Source organism: Tilletiaria anomala, assembly GCF_000711695.1.
Source record: "Tilletiaria anomala UBC 951 chromosome Unknown K437scaffold_23, whole genome shotgun sequence".
Lineage (NCBI taxonomy): Eukaryota > Fungi > Basidiomycota > Exobasidiomycetes > Georgefischeriales > Tilletiariaceae > Tilletiaria > Tilletiaria anomala.
In genome coordinates, this window is record NW_013546999.1 from 60,016 (window position 1) to 81,309 (window position 21,294).

A 21,294-nucleotide genomic window follows, 5' to 3' on the forward strand; every position below is an offset into this window, starting at 1 on the left:
TTAGAGGTCGTCGGGAAATCCAACTTTTCCCCGTGTAGTTGTAAAGGTCACGGTGGTCCGCTTTTCCACTCCCATCCAATAGAGTCGATTTGACATTTTAAAAAGCTTAAGTTCGGGTATGATGCAAGCTCAGATGCGATGCGAGTGATTGTATAATAACAAGTGAGAAGCTACATGTAGAGGAAAACGAAGAGATGGGATTGGATGTGGAGCGTTGCGCGCTTGAGCTGCGTGTCCCTCTACCCTGGATCAAAAAGCGCTGAATTCGCTTCCTGGACCGCCGGCGCCATCGACTCGCAGTGTCGGTTTGCCCAAGAGAGCAAGCGCTGTTTCTAAGAACCACTCGTGCTTCTTGATATAATGCACGACGATCGTCCCTCCATGCGGGCGACCGAGGTATCGCTTCTTGCGCACCGCAGCCAGCGCGCCGCCTTCGTCCTTGCTGATTGGAGCGGGCATCTTGTCCGTCGCGTAAGGTCCAACGATCGCGGCTGCATGCTTTCTGAGATGTTCATTCTGCGCCGGCGGCGGGGACGGGGACCGCGCATCTTCGCGCAGCAGCGACGCCCGCCCCTCTTCCTCCTGCAGGGGATAGATGGAGAGGCCAGTGTGCGGATCCTGTCCGATGTGGTGCTGCGGCAGTGCCTTATTCGGCAGGAAACTAGCGGGGCGCAGACGCACGTCATCTGCATCGTACACGATCTCCTTGCGCGGGTACGTGGCAACGGCGATTGCGTTGCGCACCCCGCCATTGCTCGCCCAGCGCCCACCGCCTTCGACAAGCGCTTCGACCTGCTCTTCTATTGACATACCCTTGCGCGGCGGCTTGTATGGCTGTTTCCACTTGGACACGGTGGAATAGCTCAGCGCAGCTCGGGGTCCGCCACGGCGGCCAATCTCGGCAGAGGATAGCCCGTAACGAATCTCATTCTTGACATCCTTGACGTAATCTGGGAAGAGGAAGCCGTGCGAGTACGCCGTGCCGGCTTTCGGGTGGTCATAGATCCAGCAGTGCTGCGATTTGTAGTGGATCGTAGCGGCTTCCGGGTGCTGCAGCAGCATCTTGGCCACTTGCTTGTCTTCCTTGCCGACGGAGAGGCTTGCGGCGCGTTGCGAATGTGAAATCCACTGGACAAGGTCTTGCGAGAGCGCATAGCACTCGCCGGCCATGAATTTGTCCGCGATCAGGTCTGTCCACGTTCGAGTAATAAGAAGCAGAAGAGCAAAGTCAGACATTGAATGCGGTATCTGGGGAACACGTCCGACGCTCACAGCCCCAGTATGTCTTTGTGCGCGGTATGATCCTGAGATGTCGCTCGAGTTCGCTCAAGACAATGAAAGCGTCCTCGTCAGCTTTGACGACGTAGTCGGCCATCTTCCACCTGACCTTCCTGCTGCCGACTTCCAGCCCACCATTTTCGGGTACCTGCTCCTTGGACGAGCTAGACGATGGGGATTGTGAAGACCAAGCAGGAGAAGCAGGAGGGCCGAGTACAATGGGGATAGTAGCGTTCTCGCTGGCCCATCGAAAGAACTCGAACGTCTTGCCGTGGTTCATGTTCTCGTCGGTGTTAAGCAGGACGACATCGTTGTACATCTCCTGCTCGAGCGCGACGGCGTGGGCGTAGCGTGCGCGGGGCCGTCCGAGGATGAATTTGACCTGCACGTTGGCCATCGGTTGCCCATCGTGCGGCGAGAGTGGAAGTGTGTGCGCGGCGTACGTGTGACGGATCGCCGAGCGGCGCTCCGAGTTGGCATCCATAGAGAAGACGCCGACAAAGACGTCGACCGGCGCAAGCTTGTCCGCGACATTGTGCGGGAATGTGGCTTCCTTAGCGCAGTGCAGCCGCCACGGCTTTGGCTCTTTGTCCGGATTGAGGATGTACTTGATTGTCAGCGTCGTGGACGTGACGAAAGAGATGAACAGCAGCAGGAAGCACAGCAGCGCCGGCGTGTTGAGGCGGGCCAGCCAGCGCAGGAAGCGCGCCAGCTGCAGCGGGGCGAACGTCAAGAGCGCGCGCAGCGTGGCCATAGGCGATGATGCAGGTTGTGGCGATAGAGATGCGGCAACCTTGTACGCCAGCGCGGGGGAGGACGTGGAAGCTGATGAGACGTGGCCTTTGCTGGCGAAGTAGACATCTACATCGTCGTACCAGCTCCGCGCTGGGTCGTCCGGCGTGGCAGCGCACGAGTCCATGAGCCTCTCAATCTCCTCTGCCGTCGCGCCTCCGCCGCCGATGGACATGGCGCTGGACTTGGTGACTGCAGCTGCCCCTGTTGTGGCTGCCGCACGCGATCGCTCGCGCAGCAGCTCGAGCGCCTTGTCGAGCCCTCGCTGGCGGCCCTGCAGCTCCCCGTCGTGGAGATACTCGGTCCACTCCTGGTCGGAGCGCACCGAGTGCGGAGCTTGGCCCCCGTTGCTGGGAAAGCTGGACACGGACGGCGGTGGCGGGGACGAGCAGCTGGATGCTCCGGACGTGGACGCGTACGAAAGAACGCTGGTTCCCGACGCGGAGGTGGACGCATTGGACACGATGCTCGCGGCGCCGCTGCTGCCCGTGAAGCGCACCGGCCCGGAAGAGGGCGACGGGCCGGCCGAGCCCGTGTAGCGTGTGGGCACAAATGGCGGCGACGGGCCTGCCGAACTGTAACCAGGCCCCGCCGCAGTGCCTGTGTAGCGCCGAGGCCCCATCGACGGCGACGGCCCGGCGGACATGGCACCGGTGCGACCTGTGAAGCGGACCGAGCCAAACGACGGCGATGACGACGCGGACGACTGCCCCGGCGGCGGCGAAACAATGCTGCCCGGTCGGACCTCGCGCATGCTCGTCGGTAGCGGAGGCTGCTGTGAGGAGCTGAAGGAGGAGCGCAGCATGTTGGATGTTGCGTCAAGCCAGCCTGCCGCGTTCGATGAGATGCGCCTGCCGTTTTCGGCGGGCGCCGCCGCTGCTATCTCTGCGACCTGGTCGTCCGACCATCTTCGCACCATCAGCAGCGGGTTCGACGCACCATCACTGGCGTCGTTTCCTTCGCTGTCCGCAGATTCCGACAGCGGCGCAACAGGCGACGTGCCCATCTCGATGATCGAGCTCTCGCGGGGTGCATGCGAACTCGCCGCTCGTGCGCGCGAGTAGGACCGCTGGCGCTCATGTCCGCCGGACGGCAAGACCTGGGTATGGGAAAGCGCGAAAGATGCATGCTGCTGCGGCGAAGAGTTCAAGCTGGACTCTGATCCGACGGCTGCAGTATCGGCCGTCGCCGGTTCAGAGGCGGCGACAACGAACTGGTAGCCAGCGAAATTCGGCGATGCTATCGCTGAATGTCGCGCCGAAGACAGTGCGGAGGGAGAAGAGGGAGGTTGTGGCAATGATGTTGCAGGAACGAGCTCGCTGAGAGAAGACGCAGCGTCGTACGTTGCTGCTGCTGCTGATGATGTAGGGGCGGCAAGTGCACTCGCGGCGGCGATGTTCTGGTCTCCGTCTGCATCATCGTTTTTGTTTCCATTGTCAGTGGGAGTAGGAGAGGCGGGCTGAACGAGAGTAGACTGCGAGGACGACGTGCGATGCTGCTGTCGATTTCGAGTTGCTGAGTTTGCACTCGTCATTCTCAGCTGATGAGGGGGCGGGAAGGCTGTGGCAGTCTTCGTACCCAAAGGGCTACCACTTGCAATTCCATTCCCATTGCTTGCGTCGCTACTGAGCTCATGGGTCCAGGAGGCGGAACCGGATCCGCGACGGGACTGGTTGGGGGTGATGAAGGGCGCGAGCGTCGGCGTGGACGTCGATGATGACTGAGACAAAGGGGTGGCGGGCTCGGCCTGCGCCGGTTGATCGGCGGCTGCCACCATCATGGGATGGTGACGATGGCCCTCCTCTCGTGCCACCGAGCCGCAGCTGCCTAGCGGAGAGGAGGAGGAACAATGTGAACAGTAGCGTGCAAAGTGCTGCTGCGAGGGCGCTTTCGATGGCGGTAGCACCGAGTGCTCTGCGCCAGCAACAGCAACCGATGGGAGGTGTTGTACGTCCAGCAGGAAGGAAGAGGGATGAGGAGGCCGCGCGCGTTGGCTTGGCTGGATGAATGCTGTGAGCGGGCAAAGTAACCCAAGGTGGGTGCATGTCCTTCGCGCCTCTCACAGTATCGACGTTGCTGGGACACTTGCGGCTTTGGCAGGGAAAGGGAGAGGGAGAAGATCTCTCTCGGCTGCCACACGGATTCGCAAGCAGGCCAAATCACATCATGCATGGCCTTTGACCGATGCCAAGCGGTGCTAGCGAGTAGCTCCGCCTTTTTGGGGGTTCAACCCTACTTGGCTTTAGGTGCACGGCCGCGCAATCCCGGCGCCAGGCAGTTGTGAGTGTCTTCAACATTGCTAGTCAATGCTCGTGCGCCCGACGAATCTGGAAATACGATGGGTTCCTTGTCGGGTCGTGGTAGAGTCGTTGCAGGTTCGAGCGAACGACGGTGCGCTGCTGATGCGTAATGCGCGTTGTGTTAGTGCTTGACGGGAACCCAATTTCCCGTAAGAGGGGAAAGGGAGGAATTACATTTGGCGGCAGGCGACGCTCAGTGCCGGATATTCAGCTTCCATAAAGAACTACTGACCCTTTGCAATTTAATTCGCCACGCCACGGTAGTTCCGAACGCTTGTATTACCAGCAAGACCTTGTATGAAAGAGACACCGCACTCCAAGCTAGTCCCGCTTGCTTTGAGCCATGGCGGAATGATTCTCAGCAAATCTGAAGACGGAACTCTTCTGAGCCTTTTGAGGCGTCCTGGACTAGCCCGGCTTTTGGGACTCGTTTCAGTCCCTTTGGACCTTATCCGGTAGCCTTGACGAAGCATTGCTGATCCGCGGCGCTTTTTACGGTCCATACAATTTCACGATGTGATGATGGTGTGTGGCATCCAGAATCCAAGGGGACCAGCGGCAGAACGCCATCAGCACAACGCCACTCGACCTGCAAGCCCCTACAACGTCTCTTCTTCGCAACGAGAAGGCACCTTGCGCCTTGTATCTCTATCACTTCTTCATCAAAAGCCCATGGTCACAGGGTTACGGGAAGGAGCCAGAGCGAGGCGAGTCAGCCGCCTAGCCGGCAGCCTTGATGGGACTGGCCTTTGTAAGACTGTTCATAGCATTCCACTGGGTACTCGGGACCGAACGAACCAGTAGAGACTTCAGAGTACCTGCGAGTACCTACAACGTATAGAGCGTACCATGTGCATGCAATCCAACAGTTTTATAATCCGGTGATGTTGCATATGTACATGCAGCACATCCTATTTTCTGCCTTCTGGGTCCAACGCGACGCCCAGCGCCTGCGCAACAGCCTGCACCCATTCATCGCTCAGCCACGTCGTCAGCACGTGCTGCAGCACCGCTCGCCGTCGAGCGTGCACAGCACCAGACTCCTTACTGCCCTTCTTCTGAGACTCTCTACGCCCCGTCCCCTTCCCTTCCTCTTCCTCTGCAGCTGTGGGCCAGTACTTGCGCCCGAGAGTGTTGGGCGCAGCAATGAATGCGTCGTTTGCGCCTGCGAGCGCGTCGACCTTTTGTGTTAGCTCCGCGAGTACTTTGGCGCGCGACAGACGGTACACGCGCAGATCGGCCGACACGTCTGCATTCGGTAGGTTGTCATGTAATGGGAAGTATGAGCGAGTGCCTGTCAGTTCAGAATGCCTCATCGTGAGAGGTGCCCGGTGAGCGAAGTGCACCCACCTTGAGCATCACAGGCTCGCACGAACGCCTCTTGCGCAGCGGCCGTCTCGCCAAACTCGAGCACATCGCGCCAGTCGTCCTGTCCCGACGATGCCATGCATCCGTTCTTGCTGCCGCTGTGATGGTCATTCATGAGACCTCTGGAAGCGAGACGCGCGGACCAGTGACGCGCCGCACGCTCCAAGATGTCCTCTTGTGTCAGGAAAGACAACGTCCCGTCCGCATCGAGCTGGAATGAGAGTGGTCAGGGAAAAGGTCGTGAAGCGAGATCATCAGCGTGTTTCTCTACCGCGTCCATATCTCTCTCAAAAAAGAATATGCACTTACGGGGAAAGCAGGTGCCAAGAGGCATAGAATGAGGAACAGAGGATCGATCGGTGAAAGCATGTGCAGGGCGCCATCTGGGACCAAACGGAGATTCGAAGGAGACGAATGTCAGCGCAAGCCCCTTGCGCAACGGGCGCAGAAATCCTTTCAGTGTTACGTCCGCAATAAACACACCTCCAATGACAGAGTCTACGACCCGCTCTTCGTCCGGGGGTGCTCCGATCTGGACCGGTTCTGGCGGATTCTTCATGTCTGGTCCTAAAAGCCATGAGCGCTGCTGCGTATCAGGCTTGATTGCCACCAGCTCCAGTACGCCATCCTTGTCTTTCGCGGCTGATGGCTCTTCCGCTGGCCCTGACGACAGTGTTTTGCCGCCATCTCTGTCAGCATCGCCGTCAATGTTGGCGTCGTTCACAGAGGCCGTTCGCTCCCCCTCCGCTTGCTGCCTCCGCGCGTTCCGGCGACAGTATGGCAAAAAGTACGCTGGAAGACCACTGCGCGGATGTGGCAGCGTCAGCAGTGCACGGCGCGCTTCTCGGTCAGCATCTTCGGTCCACTGCCCCAGAGCTTCTAATGGGCCTGCAACGATGATCCGGCGACGAGACGGCCCAGGGTCGGTCATCTTCTGAATGGAAGTAGTGCGAGCGTCCGACCACACCCACGTTCAACCAGGCTTTCCTCCATTAAATCAGCTCAGCCAGAACTCCAGCGCACATGCCACCTGTTGAAAGTTGAAAGGCTTCTACCCTGGAAAGTGTTGCACTTCGAGAACAACGGTGACGAGACGCGTCGCGTAGGGGACAACATCGCGCCGCGTTCAATACGCACAAACAACAGCGATTCAGCGTGCAATCCGCGTGAGTTCGCGCCGATATGCCGAGAATCTCGGATAATCCTTCGGATTCCAGCACTTCGAATCCAGTTTTCCTTGCCTCCTAGTTGCACATTTGTACTTCCTCTCTGCAAGGTAGGTCAGCGCTGGTCACAGGAATGCAGAGTTGCTCTCATCTGCTGTCCACTATTGCCAATGAGGAGCCTTCGGTAGTCTAGTCGCCAGACCATATGCAGATCTAGCGCTCAACGGGCTGGTGCTGGACCAGACACCCGGGGAAATTTTCGTGAGCATGGTTCCACATACAACGTGTTGCAAGGGATTCGTCAGGCACCATGCGATACGGGACAGAGCAGCTTGTCATTGTCGCCGCAGCGGTGACATGGAGCCGGATGCGTGCTCGAAAAGCTTTTGCAGACATAATCCAAGCTCAAAACGTGAACAGAGTCGAAACGAAGGCACGGAGGGGGGGAGATGGAACACCTGCCACTCGAACCTGCTTCATCTCTAAGGCTCTCGCAAAGAATAACGTCAGCAAGCTTCTGCTGCGAGGAACCAATATTCACGCTCTACCCGGAGAATTTTCTCGTTTATTCATGAACTGATTGCATACAGAGCGAATAACGAATCTTGTCCCGGTGCAAATACTAAAAAGGGAGACAGAGAGACTATGGCCGAGATGGTGCCTAGCCGTGTATTCGCAAATGCAGTCAGCTGTACGGTCGCAACAAGGTACTTGGCGACTTGCTTGAATTTTTGTGCACCGTTTCGAGACGGGGTGTCCTTTTTAAATTCGCTGTGGCCCAGCCGCATACAATGCCGATAACATACGTTTTCCAGAACGTGGCTGTGGGTCACCACAGCATTGAACAAACACATCAAATCGACAGGAAAACATACGAATAGCGGGTGATGAATACAGTATGAAGCGGGTACTAATGAATTCTCCACTGGCTGTATTATAAATGCGAGCGAGTGGGCGAAACGAGCGCAACAGCGACTTCGTCCTTCTCGATATGTGGGAAAGTTGGAATGCATCGAAGGCGATATCTTGTTTGTATGTGCGAATTCGCCGCGCTCAAAAGGAAGAGGCCGGCGATGATGAGGGTTTCGGAGGGAACGCGAAAGCACGAGAGATGCGACAATGTGCGGAAAGATGAATGTTGAGAGTATAGTGGCACTTGGTGTGTGGCTGGTGACGCCATGCATGCGTGCGTGCGTGCGTGAGGGATCATTCTTGCGTATGCGAATAAGATTTGAGCCCTTTTCCAATGCGACCGACGACTGGCAATATGATGTAGTTCAAGTTGGCCCACATGTAGCTCCAAAGCGAGCGGCAAGTGAGGAAACAAACAAGAGTGCGGGGCGAGGCGAGGCAAGGCGGGAAGACCCGGTAGGCAATGTCGGACCTTCTCATCCCTTTGAGGTCTAGACAGTCAAAATGCTGATGGGAGAGCAGAGTGTGCGGCGCGTTGCGAGGTCGTAAAGCTGATGAAGAGAGAGGAAGACGTCCTTGTCCTTTCCAGATGCGACCTGACAGAAATATCGAAGTGACGGTAACACAGAGCAGTAGGCATAAGAGCGCGGACGATGAATTTTGCGGCGAGTCTGGTTGTGTTGCACCTGTGGACACTGAACGTGGCGGTACTGAACTGGGATCTAGTCGCCAAGCTTGAGGTTGGACAAGCTGAGCGTATTGGCTTCGTCTGTTGCGACCGCCGCCGCTGACATAGTGAAGCCGTGGCCACTGACACGCCGCGCAGGCGAGGAAAAGTTTGTCTTTTCGTGACCGACAGGCGCAAGCACGGCGCGATGAACAGAGCTTCGGTCATGGGCCTGCAGTGGAGGACTGTCACGGCGCAGCTGACTAAGGGCAGATTCGACAGCAATGTCCTTTTCGCCCCGCGCCCACAAAGGCGATCCGTGACCGGCAATGGATGCGTGCGGAAAAGTCCAAATCTGGTCAGGATTATGAATGAGCACACTGTTGTTGTAGTTGTGGCTGTTTCCGTGGGTAGTGACCGACTCAGGTGTGTGCAGCTCAGAGGTGCTCGACAGTGTCGACATGGAGAACGTGCTGGCCGGGCTGTACGCGTCGACGCTCACAGATGCGGCGTGCCTGTGTCGCCAGTCGTCATTAGGCGACGGGGTTTGCAGAGCATTAGCAGGCTTGGCGCTGCGCTGCTGTTGCTGGGTCGGATCAGGCGTCTGGCCGTCATGACGAATGAAGCGAGCTTGACCGTCAGTGGCCGTCTTTTGTTCAAATGGTTCTCCGAGCTGCCCACGGCCGAAGGCGTCGGTGATGGAAGTTGCTGCACTGCGCATTCGCGAAAGATCTGGGCGGAGAGGGGCGATAGCATTCATAGAGACATGGTCCAGACGCCGGCCCGGACCGAATTGACGGTCATCGTATGGGAGGCTCTGGTGGCCGTGGGAGAAATAGGACATAGCCGATGCGGGCGCATTCATACCACCAGTGCCTGGAGGCGGGGTATATGACTGCGTGTGCCCGGCCGAGTTGCGGCCAACGGCACATTGCTGAGCAGGATCAAGATTGCGCGCAGTGATGCGCCTGCCATTGACCATCTTATTATCCAGATTCTCTCGCGCGCGAGCAGCTTCCCCTTCTGTGGCAAAGGTGACAATGCCAAAGCCGCGAGAGATGCCGCGTTCATCACGCGAGAGAGAGACGGCAGTGACGCGGCCGTACGGCTCGAGCACACGCTTGAAGTCTTCGTCGTCGAGGATAGCAACGGGGTCCAGACCTGAAACAAAGAGTGTGCACAAGTCATAGGCGAGAGAGCTGACTTCGGATCCTCCAAAAGATTCGTTATCCGACCTGGTTGGGCTGATAAACCCTGAGGCAGCAATACCGAAGGCTTGCGAACCGTGTAATGATGCCTCAAAGTAGCCCGGCGAGCCTTGCTCTTGCGTAATGCGTCGAGGACCAGTGTTGAAGCGGTTGCGAGGAACGTTTCGCTTGGGAAGGTTGCGGCCGGTGGTGTGGTCAAAGGGCCCGCCGCTTCGTTGCACGATTGCATAAGAAACCTCAATAGGGTAGCCCTTCCAGACAAAGCCGTTCAGGCTCTCAATAGCAGCCTTGGCCTCGGCGGGTGCGTTCATGTCGATAAAACCCCTGCGACGGGCCTGAGCATCGAGCATTGCGAGTATGACACAGTGGACGACGGTACCGTAGCCGGAAAACAAAGCAGCAAGCTGATCCGTCGTGGCATCCAAAGGGAGGTTGAGGACATAGAGATTCTTGTGACTGGGTGCTTGGCCCATGTCGGCGCCAGTCTTTTCGCGAGGAACGCTGAAGGGGCTGGCACGGCGTGCGCCGTCGATCATGGGCGGGACCCGTGCAGCAGCAGCCGCATACACGCCGCCTCCGTTCACCGTGGCAGCAGCCAGCTTGATGTCGCTTCAGAGGACGTGGATGTGAGCTTTGACGCAAATGCAGAGACAATCACGGTAACTGAACTCACATTTGGGCGCCCCAGCCTACGCAGCCATTCAAGCGAAGCGCCCATGTGGCTTCTTCTGGTGTTGAAAAGACAATCGAAGCATGGCCAATGGGCAGCAGGGGGGAGTCTCCGGCAGGGCTGTATAGAAGCGACTCAATCCGGCCGAGCGAGCCGAATAGCATCTTAAGCGAAGATTCTGTGGCTGTCGTATTCAGGCAAGTGTCAGCGCCAGATAAGCTACCTGTGATCCGTGTGCGACTCACCATCTTTCGAGAGGCCACTAATTAGAATCGTCCTGCTGAGCAAGGCGTCGCGACCCGGCCAGTCCATAGACTGCTGGTGGGTATTGAATGGCGGTGGAGCAGCTGCGACGGACATGGCTAGAGAACGTGGGTGTGTCTGTGGGACGCAGATGCACGGTATGTTGGTGTGAGTGTGACAGGGTGGACGGCGCGATTATGCGAGAGGATGTAGCGGTGGCCAGGGGGTAGATGAACGGGGGTGGTGGACGAAGCTCTACTGCGTCTAGTCGAAAGTGAATCGTTAGTCGTGATTCAGTCGTTCGGACTATCGATGGTGAGCGCAGCAGCAGATTCGTCAGGGGTCGGAGAGTAGCGAAGGAAGCAGGATGTAATTTTGAATATCGTTCCCCGCAGGTGGACGGCCTGCTCTCCTGTGAAGAAGGACAGCGATGCCTTCTCGCACAAAGCAATTGCAGGTGTTCGACCCACTATTCCACTATCTGAAGTTATCTTCTACGGGGATCGCAAGGAGTGCGAAGTGTAGGGCCAAGGGAGATGGAAGAATGCAGGCAGTTGTTTCGACCCTGCTACTTCACTTTTATAAAAGGATCATCGAAGCTTCAAGCTCGAAAAAAGGCTTGAATCAATAGTGGGATGTGTACACGAGCTGCGGGGGTGTTGCACTTGTGCTTGTTACAATTCATCAATTGAGATTGGAGCTGGCCTTGTGCCCCGTGACACTCTGGCCCGGTGGCTGCCAAGGGGCAAAACACACATACCTCCTACAATATAATAATAATTATAAGCGAAGAGCTCAGCCAAAACGGCGCAAAACGTGTCCTGCCCTGCTCGCCCCTCCCCTGTCTCGCTCACATCCCTGTGACAAGACTCATTAAAGTGCCAGTTGCGACAATGGCGCCAGGAGCTGACCAGGCCGGGACTCAAGCAGTGGCGTGGCAGCACTGCAGAATGCAGAAGTTTGGGAACGCTCGGACCCGCCCTCACAAGACGAGAGAGGCAGCCCCTAGTGAATGGGTACTGGAGGACACTAGGCATGAAGCAAGAGGAAACAAAGCATATTGCTCGCGGGGCAGCGCGGGGCTTGGGCAATAGGTGTGTGTGGCAGTGGTATTGACCGCGCCTGCCGCCTGGCTCCTTCGAAGTTCAAACGCCAAACCGCACCCCACATACCGCACCACTACCTGCATCAAGACGGCCCTTGCAAGTTTGCAACTTGCAAGGTGGTGGTCTGTGCAGCGCAACAGACTATAGCCGGCCAGCGGGTGGCCAGGCCCGCCTGCAAGGGAGCAAGTGCAGGAGCAGACATCAGAGCTGCAGGCACTGTAGGAGTGATGAGGTTGGCTCACGCGGAACCATGCCGCACCTCGATCGACATCAACAACATCATAAAGTGGCAGAAGCAAGAAACAGGCAGGCAGCAGAACGAAGCAATCCTCACCACTTCTGGTCAGTGATACCAATCAGGCGCTGACTGGACCTGTAGCCTGCGGTCTCCTGCAGACTGCAACTGTGAGGGAGGAGTGTGTGAGTGAGCGGCAAGACCCGAACGGACTATTGGCAAGACAATGCGTACTCCCTTCATACATTATGAATATACGTTTACTATGCTACAATGCTGTGCTCTGGAGCCTAGTATGCAGGCGGCTGGAAGAAGCCTATCGGGCTGTGCATCCCTGGACCGCTGAAGTCTCCACGCTGGACGTCTGGAGCCGGCAGTCTCCATGCGGGACTCTGGACGCTAGGAGCAGTCTGGGAGACTGTATGTGTGTATGACTGTATGTACTTTGGATCAAGTACGTATGTGTGGAACATGGACATCAGACCGCCGACAGCACTCTAACAGCCTGTAAACATGTGAACGTTCGAACATTCGAATTCTTAGACACTGGGCGTGGGCGCTGGAGACTGCCAGCAACGGACAGGAAGATACGCATGCATGAATGTACTATGCAGGCTGCAGGGATGACGAGCAAGGCGATTGCCAGGAGGTTTCGGGCCTCCCACTTCTGACAATAGGAAGAAAGCACATGCACATATGTACCCTTACATACATAAACAAGCTGGCCCTTATAAGGGCGAACTCCTCGGGATGAACCCGTGGGCAACGGCAGTGTAAAACCATGCAGAATCCCTGTTGACATTTTTCATGTTCCTGCATGCTTTAGAAAAACGCGGCCCACCAAGTCACGAAGACACAACGCTTCGCCTTCACACACACACCTTCATAGCATTCAAAACGAAAGCCAGTTAGGCGCTTTGTGAAGAAGGGAGAAGCGCTGGGAGCCAGGAATCTGGAACGATGAGGTGCATGTAGGGACAAGTAATCATGCAGTGCTGTGAATGCTCTCGTGAGTTGTGGCGCCGCCACTCGTCCCCGGCTACCGTTCGCCATATCCCGCTGGCCGCCAGTCGCTGGGGTGTTTCTGTTCGGTACATCGAAGTCAGTGACGCCGACTCGCGTGATGTGAAAGCGCCAACTCTGCACCGTAGCCTAATTGAATGGTTGTGCGTAAGAGCAAAAAGTAAGGTGTAGCTTGATTGCTAACTGCTAAAAGGAAATGGAACGGATGAATCGAATGCAACAGGGCTGCTACTTACAGACCAGCGTACATTTGGTGTCATCGATGTATCGTTGTTGTAGGTAGAGTGACTTTCGAGGATAAGAATTGTAAAAAAAATGCATTTGTTTGATAAAGCGAAGCAGTTGGATGTATTGCATGGAGGCCATATTGAATACAGTGTGGCATAAGAATGGTATGAACATGAAGTGTCTTGTGAGGATTGTGGCAGCGGCTGAAAAGGGCATTAGCTCTTCGTCAAAGGAGATGCTGAGTTGCACACGATGCCCAGGACATCTCTGCAGTAAAAAAGTGCCATTAGCATACGTGAGCACATTGCCTATTATTCACACGGTGCGCCACTCAATCATGGCCGACTTGCTCCAGTCGGACATATGAAAAACGAACACCAGTTCCTTCGATCGCGCCAAAAACACAACCATGTGACTCCGATGCCGTTTGCTGTATTGCAGTTTCTCGAAGACGATCAGATTCCGTGCGGCTGACACCCAACAGGACGACGAGAGGGACTTAAGATGCGAGTGGTGGATTGGAGCCAGGACTGTGTGCAGTCGTCCCCTCCCCCCTTTTTTATTTTACAGAAAACCCTAAAAAGAGTCTAGAGTCTCGGGTAGTCCCAGTCCCCTCCACGACTTCAGCAGTCAGCACACAAGCGTTGCCAAAACAAGCAACACGTGACGAGGAAATCAGGAAGCGCGTTTCCCAGCCAGCGTCAATCACTTCATCGCGCCAAAGCTGTTTCGCATTTGGCAAATAAGCCTAGTTAAGTAAGAACCGACTGACCACTTCAGAAGTACTCGTTACTGTACTGATTATCAAAGCAGGCTGTGATGAGAAATTTCTCCCGAGGATAGATCCAGTCTTCAGTGGTACTTACACGGCGCTGCACTGACTGACAAGCGAGCCACTAAGAGATACAGGATAGTCGGAGCGCGTGTTGCTCAACAAGCAATGTCGGAATCAGCACCTTGGGGCCCAGTCTAGAAATGGCGGTCGCGCTCCAGCGTTACCACCACCACCAGCAGGCATCGGACGTGATGGGTTACGCCATGGGCGAGGAGAGCATGTATGCACAAGATCAGGCTCTGGCACAGGCTTCGGCTCCCGCGTCCACAGCCGGGGACGAAAACACCGGGGCAATGCCTGATAGCAGTATACCTCTTGGGTATCGCCAGAACGCCCCCAAGACAGATCAACAAGACGCGGCAGCAGAACATGCGAAGCAACCCGCCCAACAGCTCACTTCGGAAGAAGTCATTGAGTTGACCGCTTTTGCGCGTGGCAAGGTATGTACCACACTTGGGGAAGTGCGAACGTGCTTGGCTGACCTGGGGCACTTTTTAATGCTACCCATCATCAGGCCAAGATCGAAGAGCAAATCGCGGTGGGCGTGATTCGAAGACTTGACAAGGCCATCATATCCGCTAACTCGAGGACTATTGCTTTCGCAGCTTCTCGAAGAAATTAAAGAAATCGACGCTTTCGAAGGCTTTGAGTCTATGGAAGGCGGGTCCGCCGCGATTGCAAAAGCTGAAGAGGTGTGCCCTTACACCCGAGAGGATGTCGAGCAATGGCAGCAAGCGCGGGAGGCCATGGAGCGTGATGCGGATGCTTTCCAGGCCCATGACATGAGCAAGCTGAGAAGCCTGGCCACGAGTGAGTGCCATTCTTGCCAGTGAGAAAAAGGCAGGCACATATTGAGGGTCATTGTCCCGGAAATTCAGAATCTGTGTCACGGCCAATGTCACCGCAAGATACAGACTTAGTCGAGCTGGCACTCAAAACTCTCTATTCGCTCGATAAACTCCTTATTCTGCTGAGATCACGTCAAAGTTACCTGGATGTGCTCGCGGTCAGGGCCGAGTGGGAACAGAGGAGATCAATAAGTTGGGCCCAGTACTACGCGCTGCAGAGGGAAGTGCACGAGCTTGTTCGCACCAAAGCCCAATGGCTTGGTCATGCCGAAGTTGCCGAGCATACATTCAGGGAAGGCTCGCAAGGCAGCATCAACGATCCTTCCACAGATGATACATCCCTCTTGGCGAGCTCTAGCAGCACCGACGTTATTAAAAAAACATCATCTGCGCTTACGGGGCACTCTCCCCAAAAGACGAGCTCAAAAGCTAAAAGGTCGCTGACCGCATCACTAGCACTGGGCGAGGTCCTACAGCTTGAAATCGCCAAGATGCGTAGCAAAATCGCTCTATGGTCCGACACGGCTGTCGCGGCGGCTGGCCGCGCGATGGACGCAATCATCGATCATTGCCAGGTCCCGGATGCGCTACTTGATGAGCAGGATCGCCTGGAAAATTTCGTCGAAGAGATGAAGCAGAAGCTGAACTTTTTGCTCGCGCTCGGCGAGCAATGGAGAAGGAGCGATCATCTCCTGGGGAAGCTGCGTGAGCTGAATCGGAATGCGAGAATGCTGGTGATGAGCATGGAAGAAGCAGAAACGCCTGACATGCAGCAGGTACACCTCATGGAGCAAAAATGCGCTACCCTACGAGAGGCCCTGGTCGCTATCTGCGGAGACAATGCTACCAAATTTCTGGACGACTCGACGCAGTCTTCCAGGACTCTCACTTTCCTTCCGAGCCTTGCTCCGCCCCTGGCATTGCACCCGTCCTTTCCAACACAGCGCGAGGCGAACGATGAGGTGATGCAGTTTTTGCAGCGCGAACTTACAGCAGCTGCAAAGAAGACAAGGCAAGCGTGTCGTGATGTTCAGCAATGCGCAGAAGCGCAGCGCGCTCTCGACGTATTCGATGCGCGGATAGCACCGCTGCGCGCGCTCACCGCGCGTTGCGAAGCTGTGCGCACGCGAATCGCTGCATTGCAGATGTCTCTTTCTGAGGCTGCTGCAACAGCGGACCTGTCTGACGTCTGGAAAGATGTACCGGGTTGGCAACACGATGTGGTGTCCTGTCAATCCCAAGTCACAGAGATGAGGACAGCGGGAGCTAAAGCAGTGCAAGAGCTGTCATCGCAACGCGCGCTCTGTGTCGAGTGCGGCTTGTCGTCCACCTGGCTTGCCAAGCGAGAAGATGGATGTGAACGGGAGCTGGAAACGGCATTGCAGAAGTTGGATGCAGAACTGCGTGATGTCTCTTCGCTCTGTGTGCAGGCGGCTGCCATCGATTCTGGCGTTTCCGTATCGCGAGAAATTTCAGAGACATTGGGAACTGTCTGCGATCGGTTCGATCACCTTGCGCACCAGCCCCTCGATCTTCCGGCTTCCTCACAAGCAATGTCATTAAGAAGTCGCCTCCTCCACGAGCTGCAACAGGAGCTTGACACAGGCAATCGAGCACGAAATGCACGCCTGCGCGTGCAGACGGAAGTCATTTCTTCCCAACTCGAGGCGCCAGCACATGCCGTCACAACTCGGCTGCAAACGCTTGATGACGCGTTGAAGCAAGCTTCACAGCGGCTGCGATGGGAAGAGGCACGACTCAGGCAAGCGTCTCAGGTTGGCGAGCTCAATGATAAGGCAGAGGAGCGGCAGCAGGAGGCGATTCAGGTGCTGGCTCGCCTCGAAATTGGCGCTCCTGAGGCACACTCTTATTCAGCTGATGTCGATTGCATATGCTTGGACCTCGCATCTTTCGTGTCCGGCATTGCTTCCAAGACGGACATCGTCGGCAAGGCGCCTGCCCTCCCTGCAGTTGCGAATCACGCCAACGTTGTTCCTCCAGACCCTGATTACCTGGCGCGACGCTTCCTTAATGACATTTGCGCCAAGCTGACTGCATTGAGAGTGCGGATCATGGAAAAGCATGCTGCAATGTCGGCTGTCACGCCTGAGGGGACAGCGCCGCCGCCGCATCGCACAGATGCCAGGGATACGTCTTCAAGCATACCTCCTGACGCGTCAGTCGTTCGTGGCGATCAGCTCGCGAACGAAAAACCTTCAATTGCCGCTGGAAACCGCCTTCCTGCGCTTGTCGACAAAGGCCTATCGCCCCTTCGAGTCAGCGCCAGCAATACGCCCTCCAAACTTTCCAGCAGTACACGAGCAGCCAAATCAGCGGCCCCGGAATCCGAAAAAGTGGCTGCCCTGCTTGACAACCTGCATCGTGATCCCCGACTTGCTGTTAAGAGCGACATCCCGTCCATTGAGGACGCTGCCGAAGCAGATCGTCAGCATAGCGAGCTCGAGAGACAAGCGAGAGCAATGCTACTATGCAAAGATCTGTCCTCTTCAGAGCGCTTCTCACTCAACAAAGTGCTCCTCGATCGTACTGATCGCGTTCGAAGACTACAAAGCCTGGCAAGCTTCGGTCTCGCAGCTCAGCAGTCGCAAGAGGTCATCGAGCGCTGTGAAGCAGCGCTTCAGCGGTACGAATCAGCACCGGCCCTCTCGACCTATGAACATGCTACGAAGGTGGAAGAGGTGCGCACCGCTTACGAGGCCGCCGCGAACGCTTTGAGTGGTCTCCAAGGCAACAAAGTTGCGCGTGGACGGTTGGAGAATTTGAAGATACTACACGACTTAGTCTTGCAGCGCACTGCTGAACTGAAAGATCGAGCGGCGTGCATTTCAGCATCGCCCCAGCATATGCCTCGACGAGCGCAACAGCCAGCGTCGAAACGGTCAGCAAAGCTGACTGAGCCCATGAAGCATTCGGAGAAGGATTCGCCGCCAGAGCGTTTTACATTTATGCCCACACCTATCATCATCGAGCCACCAACTCCAGAGCTCGGTGCTGAGCAGTGTGAGACCTCGGAGCACAACGAGCCAGGAGCAATGCAGTCATATGTCAATGTTGAGAATGACATTCCGCCGCTTTTGGTCAAGTTTTCCATCCCTCCGAGCTCGCCCCAGCCAAGCCTCCGGCAAACACCCAGCCCAGCTCTCACTGGCAATTCGGTATTTACTTGCTCCTCCAGCCCGCTTGCCCGCTTGCCAGGAAAGTCGTCTGTGCAGCACTGGCACACGCCGTCGCGCCTAACGAGCACAAGCAGCAAGGGCTCTCGGCGTAGCTCTAGAGCCTCGACCCCCAGTCGCGGAAGCCCAATTCCCATGCACAGCATCCCACGCAGGATCAACCACTACAAAGCCAATCCGCGCAGCAAGCTCGATATGGCAGTGGGAAAGGTCGTCAATCAGTTGCCAGTGAGCATGGCCGAGGAAGAGCGCGCTTGATGATGCTCTCGCTGACGATTGAGTTCGCAGGTCTCGGTCACCATGCGAATCGCGACTGAGGATGACTTTGACACTGCGTCACGCGGTTGGCATGATGAGACTGGCCATTACTTGCTTAGCGACCCAGCCCAGCCACATGTCGAGCCTAGACTTGTGTTCTGCCGTATTCTTCGCTCAGGACAGACAATGTGCCGAATTGGCGGTGGCTGGCAAGAACTTGGCAGGTAAGCGATGGGGACGCCGCCAAAGATAGCAGTTCAGCCAAGCTAATACGGAAATCCCGCTTCACCCGACAGCTTCATCACGCAACGGTTCGCTGGCGACGTAGACATCCATCAAGCATACGCGCCATACAAATCTTCTAGATCCGTCTCCTCCTCATCTAGAGACGCTGCTATCGATACAGCGAGCGACATGCCAACCTCCACTTCTATGCTACTCACACCCACCTCTGCTACTCCTTCCCGACGCGTTGCATCTGATTCGATGCGATCCCCCACCCCCGATAGGTCTAGCTCGCCAACAATCGTCATGAACCGCAGTGTCATCCGAACGCCCACCCCGAAACCTGGATCCCGCATATCTCACAAGCACACCTCATCGACGCGTATCCCTTCTGACTCCAAGATCCCCTTTCCTAGCGTCACTCCAACGAAAGCACCCCGCGTAACAGCAATTCGTCCTTGAATTTAGCAACGCCATGCAGGCAGCAAAGCAAAGCAAATGCAAAAGAGAACTTATACCGTCGAATGTATGTATCATAACACCATGTAGCATGGACAAATTGGGCTCAAAAGCCCAGTATGCCAGTCCCTTCCTTTTTCTTCTTCCATCGCACCAACGCTGGCTGCTGCGTCAGTTTGACAGCGCCTTCGCGCGCAAGAGTGACTGCTCGTCGCATCTCTGCACACGAGTCACGGGGCAGACACCAGAAGCGGACATTGCAGCTGTGCCGGAAAAAGCAGGGCGTCAATTTCGACATAAAGCCTCCAGCCCAAACTGTCCTGTCGCGCTTGTGCACTCACTCGACTTCTTCGTACTTCCTTACAAGGAAGTCTAGCAGCTGCCACAGGTCCTTGTCCGGTACCATCTCCCCAGACCCACCCAGAGGCGACTCGGCGTTGAGTGTCCAACCATTCGCACGCCACTCCCAGATCCAATTGGAGATACCCTGGACGATCCACTTTTCCGTGCAAGCGATCACGATCTTGTCGAAGCCTTCCTCTTCCCATGCTGTGTATTCTAGGGCTGCACAGACTGCGCGCAGCGCAGCGCGCTTGCCTGTAGTCTTGCTGAACTCGGGCGGCCGCTCCAGCCGGCGGCTGAGATTGGGTTCTACGCGCGCTGTGCTGAACGACGAGGATAAGCCGCAGGCGATGGAGGCAGTGTTGCGCACATTGCAAAACTGTAGCCAAGGATCTTCTTCTGGGCAGTACACAACGCCAATACCGCCGTACTTGCTGTCCTGACCAAAGGATGCCAGAAGTTCTTTAGTCTTCGCTTCGATGTCCGCTCGAGGCGGCGGGTACGTCGCGCCCGATGTAAGTGTGGCTTGAGCAGCCGCCATGCTAGCTGCTTGCTGTGCATCAAGAAGGCTTCCAGCTGCAAGGAGCAGCACTTGACGAGGGTCGGACCTGCGTACATAGCGAAGCGGCCTATATGGACGAGGATCGGGCGTAAACAGGTCCGCTGGTCGCAACTGGGCGGCGGTGGTAATCGCACGGCCGATCGTGGGCGCAACGCTCTTAGCGTCTCCCTCGCCTGAGCCAACAGAGAAGATGGACGCTACGTCGGCTGGGTGGCCGACCTCGGAGGCAGTGGGCGCTCGGCCGATACCGCTGACATCATCAAATGCTGCAATTCCTTTCGCTTTCTCATCCGCGGTTGGACGGTCGAAAGCACGGTGAGAGCTTCTGCTCTGCGCGTCCCAAGGAGTACTCGCTTTCGCGCTGTTACTTACAGCTCCGGGAGGAGCTCGTACAGAAATGATGTTTGGATCAAGCTGGCCCTGTTTAACACCAGCTTTGAGCGCAGACTCAAGTGGATTCTTCGTTGCACCGCGGCCGAGCGAGGATGCTAGTTGTTGAGTGACAGTCATGCGCGACATGTTCGTGCGTGTTGTCTGGTTTGAGCGGAGAGAAGCGATATCCACCCGATCACACCCGTTGTACTCGCCCGCAGTATGGTGGTCCTGGGCGGCAGGGCTTTGTTGACCACCCCAAACACACTGCTCCAGGAGACTATCCGCATAGCTCTTGGCTGAAAAGGGGCCGGATTCGAGCGCCTTGTTCAGCTCGATCAAATGGTCCGGAAGAACAGACATGTCGATAGATGCTGCATATCTCTGGGCATCTGTTTCAACGCTTCCAGAACCGACGGTGAGGTGTTGTGTCGAGCGTACCAAGCCGGCAATGTGTCGTGCATCTTCGAGATCAGCCTCTTCATCCGGAACGCCAATTGAAAATGGTGGCTCTTTCGGGTCTTCGCCGCCATTTGCCTCCTTCCTTTCTTTCATTCGCTGCTCTCTGACAGCTCGAATCTCCGCAATATAGTCATAGTCATCGCGCTCTTGGGAAAGATCGCGGTTCGGGAGGAATAGCCGCTTCTGCATATTGTGCGGCGAGAGTTGATCAGGTGCCAGGCTGTATCCGCCAGGAGCATCGAGGCGAATATTGTACGAGCGCACATCTCCCTTCTTTACTTGACTGTCAAGCTTGCTGGCTTCTGCTCCTGAGAGATTCATCAAACCGCCACCCAGAGATGCGACGGACTCGGACTCTCTACTGCCAGATGCAGCGCCAGCGTCAGACGATCCCTTCTTCCATGCTTCGTAGTATCGCGGGTCCCCCATCTTAACCATGCCAGTTCGCTTTGAGCTTTGATATCAGCACGTATCTCGTTGTACGCTCTGGTCCCGGCAGTCGAGAATGAGACACTGAAGTGTAGCTTGTTCATCAATAAAG

At 56.2% G+C, this 21,294-nt stretch overlaps 6 protein-coding genes across 6 annotated transcripts; 1 reads left to right on the forward strand and 5 right to left on the reverse strand.

The window, feature by feature from the left end:
• Positions 1-138: 138 nt before the first annotated feature.
• K437DRAFT_273342 (glycosyltransferase family 31 protein) lies at positions 139-4,135 on the reverse strand. The gene is made up of 2 exons (XM_013388773.1): positions 1,273-4,135; positions 139-1,190 (listed from the first exon to the last, which is right to left on the reverse strand). The coding sequence occupies exons 1-2, from the start codon at positions 3,848-3,850 to the stop codon at positions 250-252; spliced, it is 3,519 nt and encodes a 1,172-aa protein (XP_013244227.1). The 5' UTR covers positions 3,851-4,135; the 3' UTR covers positions 139-249.
• Positions 4,136-5,226: 1,091 nt separating this feature from the next.
• K437DRAFT_273343 (uncharacterized protein) lies at positions 5,227-6,751 on the reverse strand. The gene is made up of 4 exons (XM_013388774.1): positions 6,222-6,751; positions 6,048-6,121; positions 5,721-5,949; positions 5,227-5,619 (listed from the first exon to the last, which is right to left on the reverse strand). Exons 1-4 carry the CDS (start codon positions 6,667-6,669, stop codon positions 5,282-5,284), a joined length of 1,089 nt encoding a protein of 362 aa, XP_013244228.1. The 5' UTR covers positions 6,670-6,751; the 3' UTR covers positions 5,227-5,281.
• A 680-nt stretch (positions 6,752-7,431) lies between these two features.
• On the reverse strand, positions 7,432-8,313 carry K437DRAFT_81191 (uncharacterized protein). The gene has a single exon (XM_013388775.1). It carries the CDS (start codon positions 8,086-8,088, stop codon positions 7,474-7,476), a length of 615 nt encoding a protein of 204 aa, XP_013244229.1. The 5' UTR covers positions 8,089-8,313; the 3' UTR covers positions 7,432-7,473.
• Positions 8,314-10,755, reverse strand: K437DRAFT_81226 (RNA-binding domain-containing protein). The gene is made up of 3 exons (XM_013388776.1): positions 10,607-10,755; positions 10,365-10,539; positions 8,314-10,290 (listed from the first exon to the last, which is right to left on the reverse strand). Exons 2-3 carry the CDS (start codon positions 10,407-10,409, stop codon positions 8,539-8,541), a joined length of 1,797 nt encoding a protein of 598 aa, XP_013244230.1. The 5' UTR covers positions 10,410-10,539; positions 10,607-10,755; the 3' UTR covers positions 8,314-8,538.
• A 3,416-nt stretch (positions 10,756-14,171) lies between these two features.
• On the forward strand, positions 14,172-17,615 carry K437DRAFT_262155 (uncharacterized protein; the record flags this gene model as incomplete). Its single annotated transcript, XM_013388777.1, has 5 exons — positions 14,172-14,471; positions 14,546-14,569; positions 14,637-14,841; positions 14,946-17,324; positions 17,443-17,615. The coding sequence occupies 5 exons, from the start codon at positions 14,172-14,174 to the stop codon at positions 17,613-17,615; spliced, it is 3,081 nt and encodes a 1,026-aa protein (XP_013244231.1).
• Positions 17,616-18,698: 1,083 nt separating this feature from the next.
• K437DRAFT_273346 (uncharacterized protein) lies at positions 18,699-21,284 on the reverse strand. Its single transcript, XM_013388778.1, has 2 exons — positions 19,357-21,284; positions 18,699-19,278 (listed from the first exon to the last, which is right to left on the reverse strand). The coding sequence occupies exons 1-2, from the start codon at positions 21,189-21,191 to the stop codon at positions 19,122-19,124; spliced, it is 1,992 nt and encodes a 663-aa protein (XP_013244232.1). The 5' UTR covers positions 21,192-21,284; the 3' UTR covers positions 18,699-19,121.
• Between the last annotated feature and the right edge of the window lie 10 nt (positions 21,285-21,294).

What these genes read in the sequence shown, in the direction of transcription:
- K437DRAFT_273343 (XM_013388774.1), bottom strand. Translation starts at nt 6,669, where the DNA reads ATGACCGACCCTGGGCCGTCTCGTCGCCGGATCATCGTTGCAGGCCCA. An exon ending in CGTAGACTCTGTCATTGGAG is followed by an intron (nt 6,122 to 6,221) that starts GTGTGTTTATTG and finishes GTTTGGTCCCAG; the next exon opens with ATGGCGCCCTGCACATGCTT. An exon ending in GCGAGCCTGTGATGCTCAAG is followed by an intron (nt 5,620 to 5,720) that starts GTGGGTGCACTT and finishes TACCGAATGCAG; the next exon opens with ACGTGTCGGCCGATCTGCGC.
- K437DRAFT_81191 (XM_013388775.1), bottom strand. Translation starts at nt 8,088, where the DNA reads ATGCATGGCGTCACCAGCCACACACCAAGTGCCACTATACTCTCAACA.
- K437DRAFT_273346 (XM_013388778.1), bottom strand. Translation starts at nt 21,191, where the DNA reads ATGGTTAAGATGGGGGACCCGCGATACTACGAAGCATGGAAGAAGGGA. An exon ending in AGGAAGTACGAAGAAGTCGA is followed by an intron (nt 19,279 to 19,356) that starts GTGAGTGCACAA and finishes TTTCCGGCACAG; the next exon opens with CTGCAATGTCCGCTTCTGGT.
- K437DRAFT_81226 (XM_013388776.1), bottom strand. Translation starts at nt 10,409, where the DNA reads ATGGGCGCTTCGCTTGAATGGCTGCGTAGGCTGGGGCGCCCAAAT. An exon ending in GTAGGCTGGGGCGCCCAAAT is followed by an intron (nt 10,291 to 10,364) that starts GTGAGTTCAGTT and finishes AGCGACATCAAG; the next exon opens with CTGGCTGCTGCCACGGTGAA.
- K437DRAFT_273342 (XM_013388773.1), bottom strand. Translation starts at nt 3,850, where the DNA reads ATGATGGTGGCAGCCGCCGATCAACCGGCGCAGGCCGAGCCCGCCACC. An exon ending in CACAAAGACATACTGGGGCT is followed by an intron (nt 1,191 to 1,272) that starts GTGAGCGTCGGA and finishes GAACGTGGACAG; the next exon opens with ACCTGATCGCGGACAAATTC.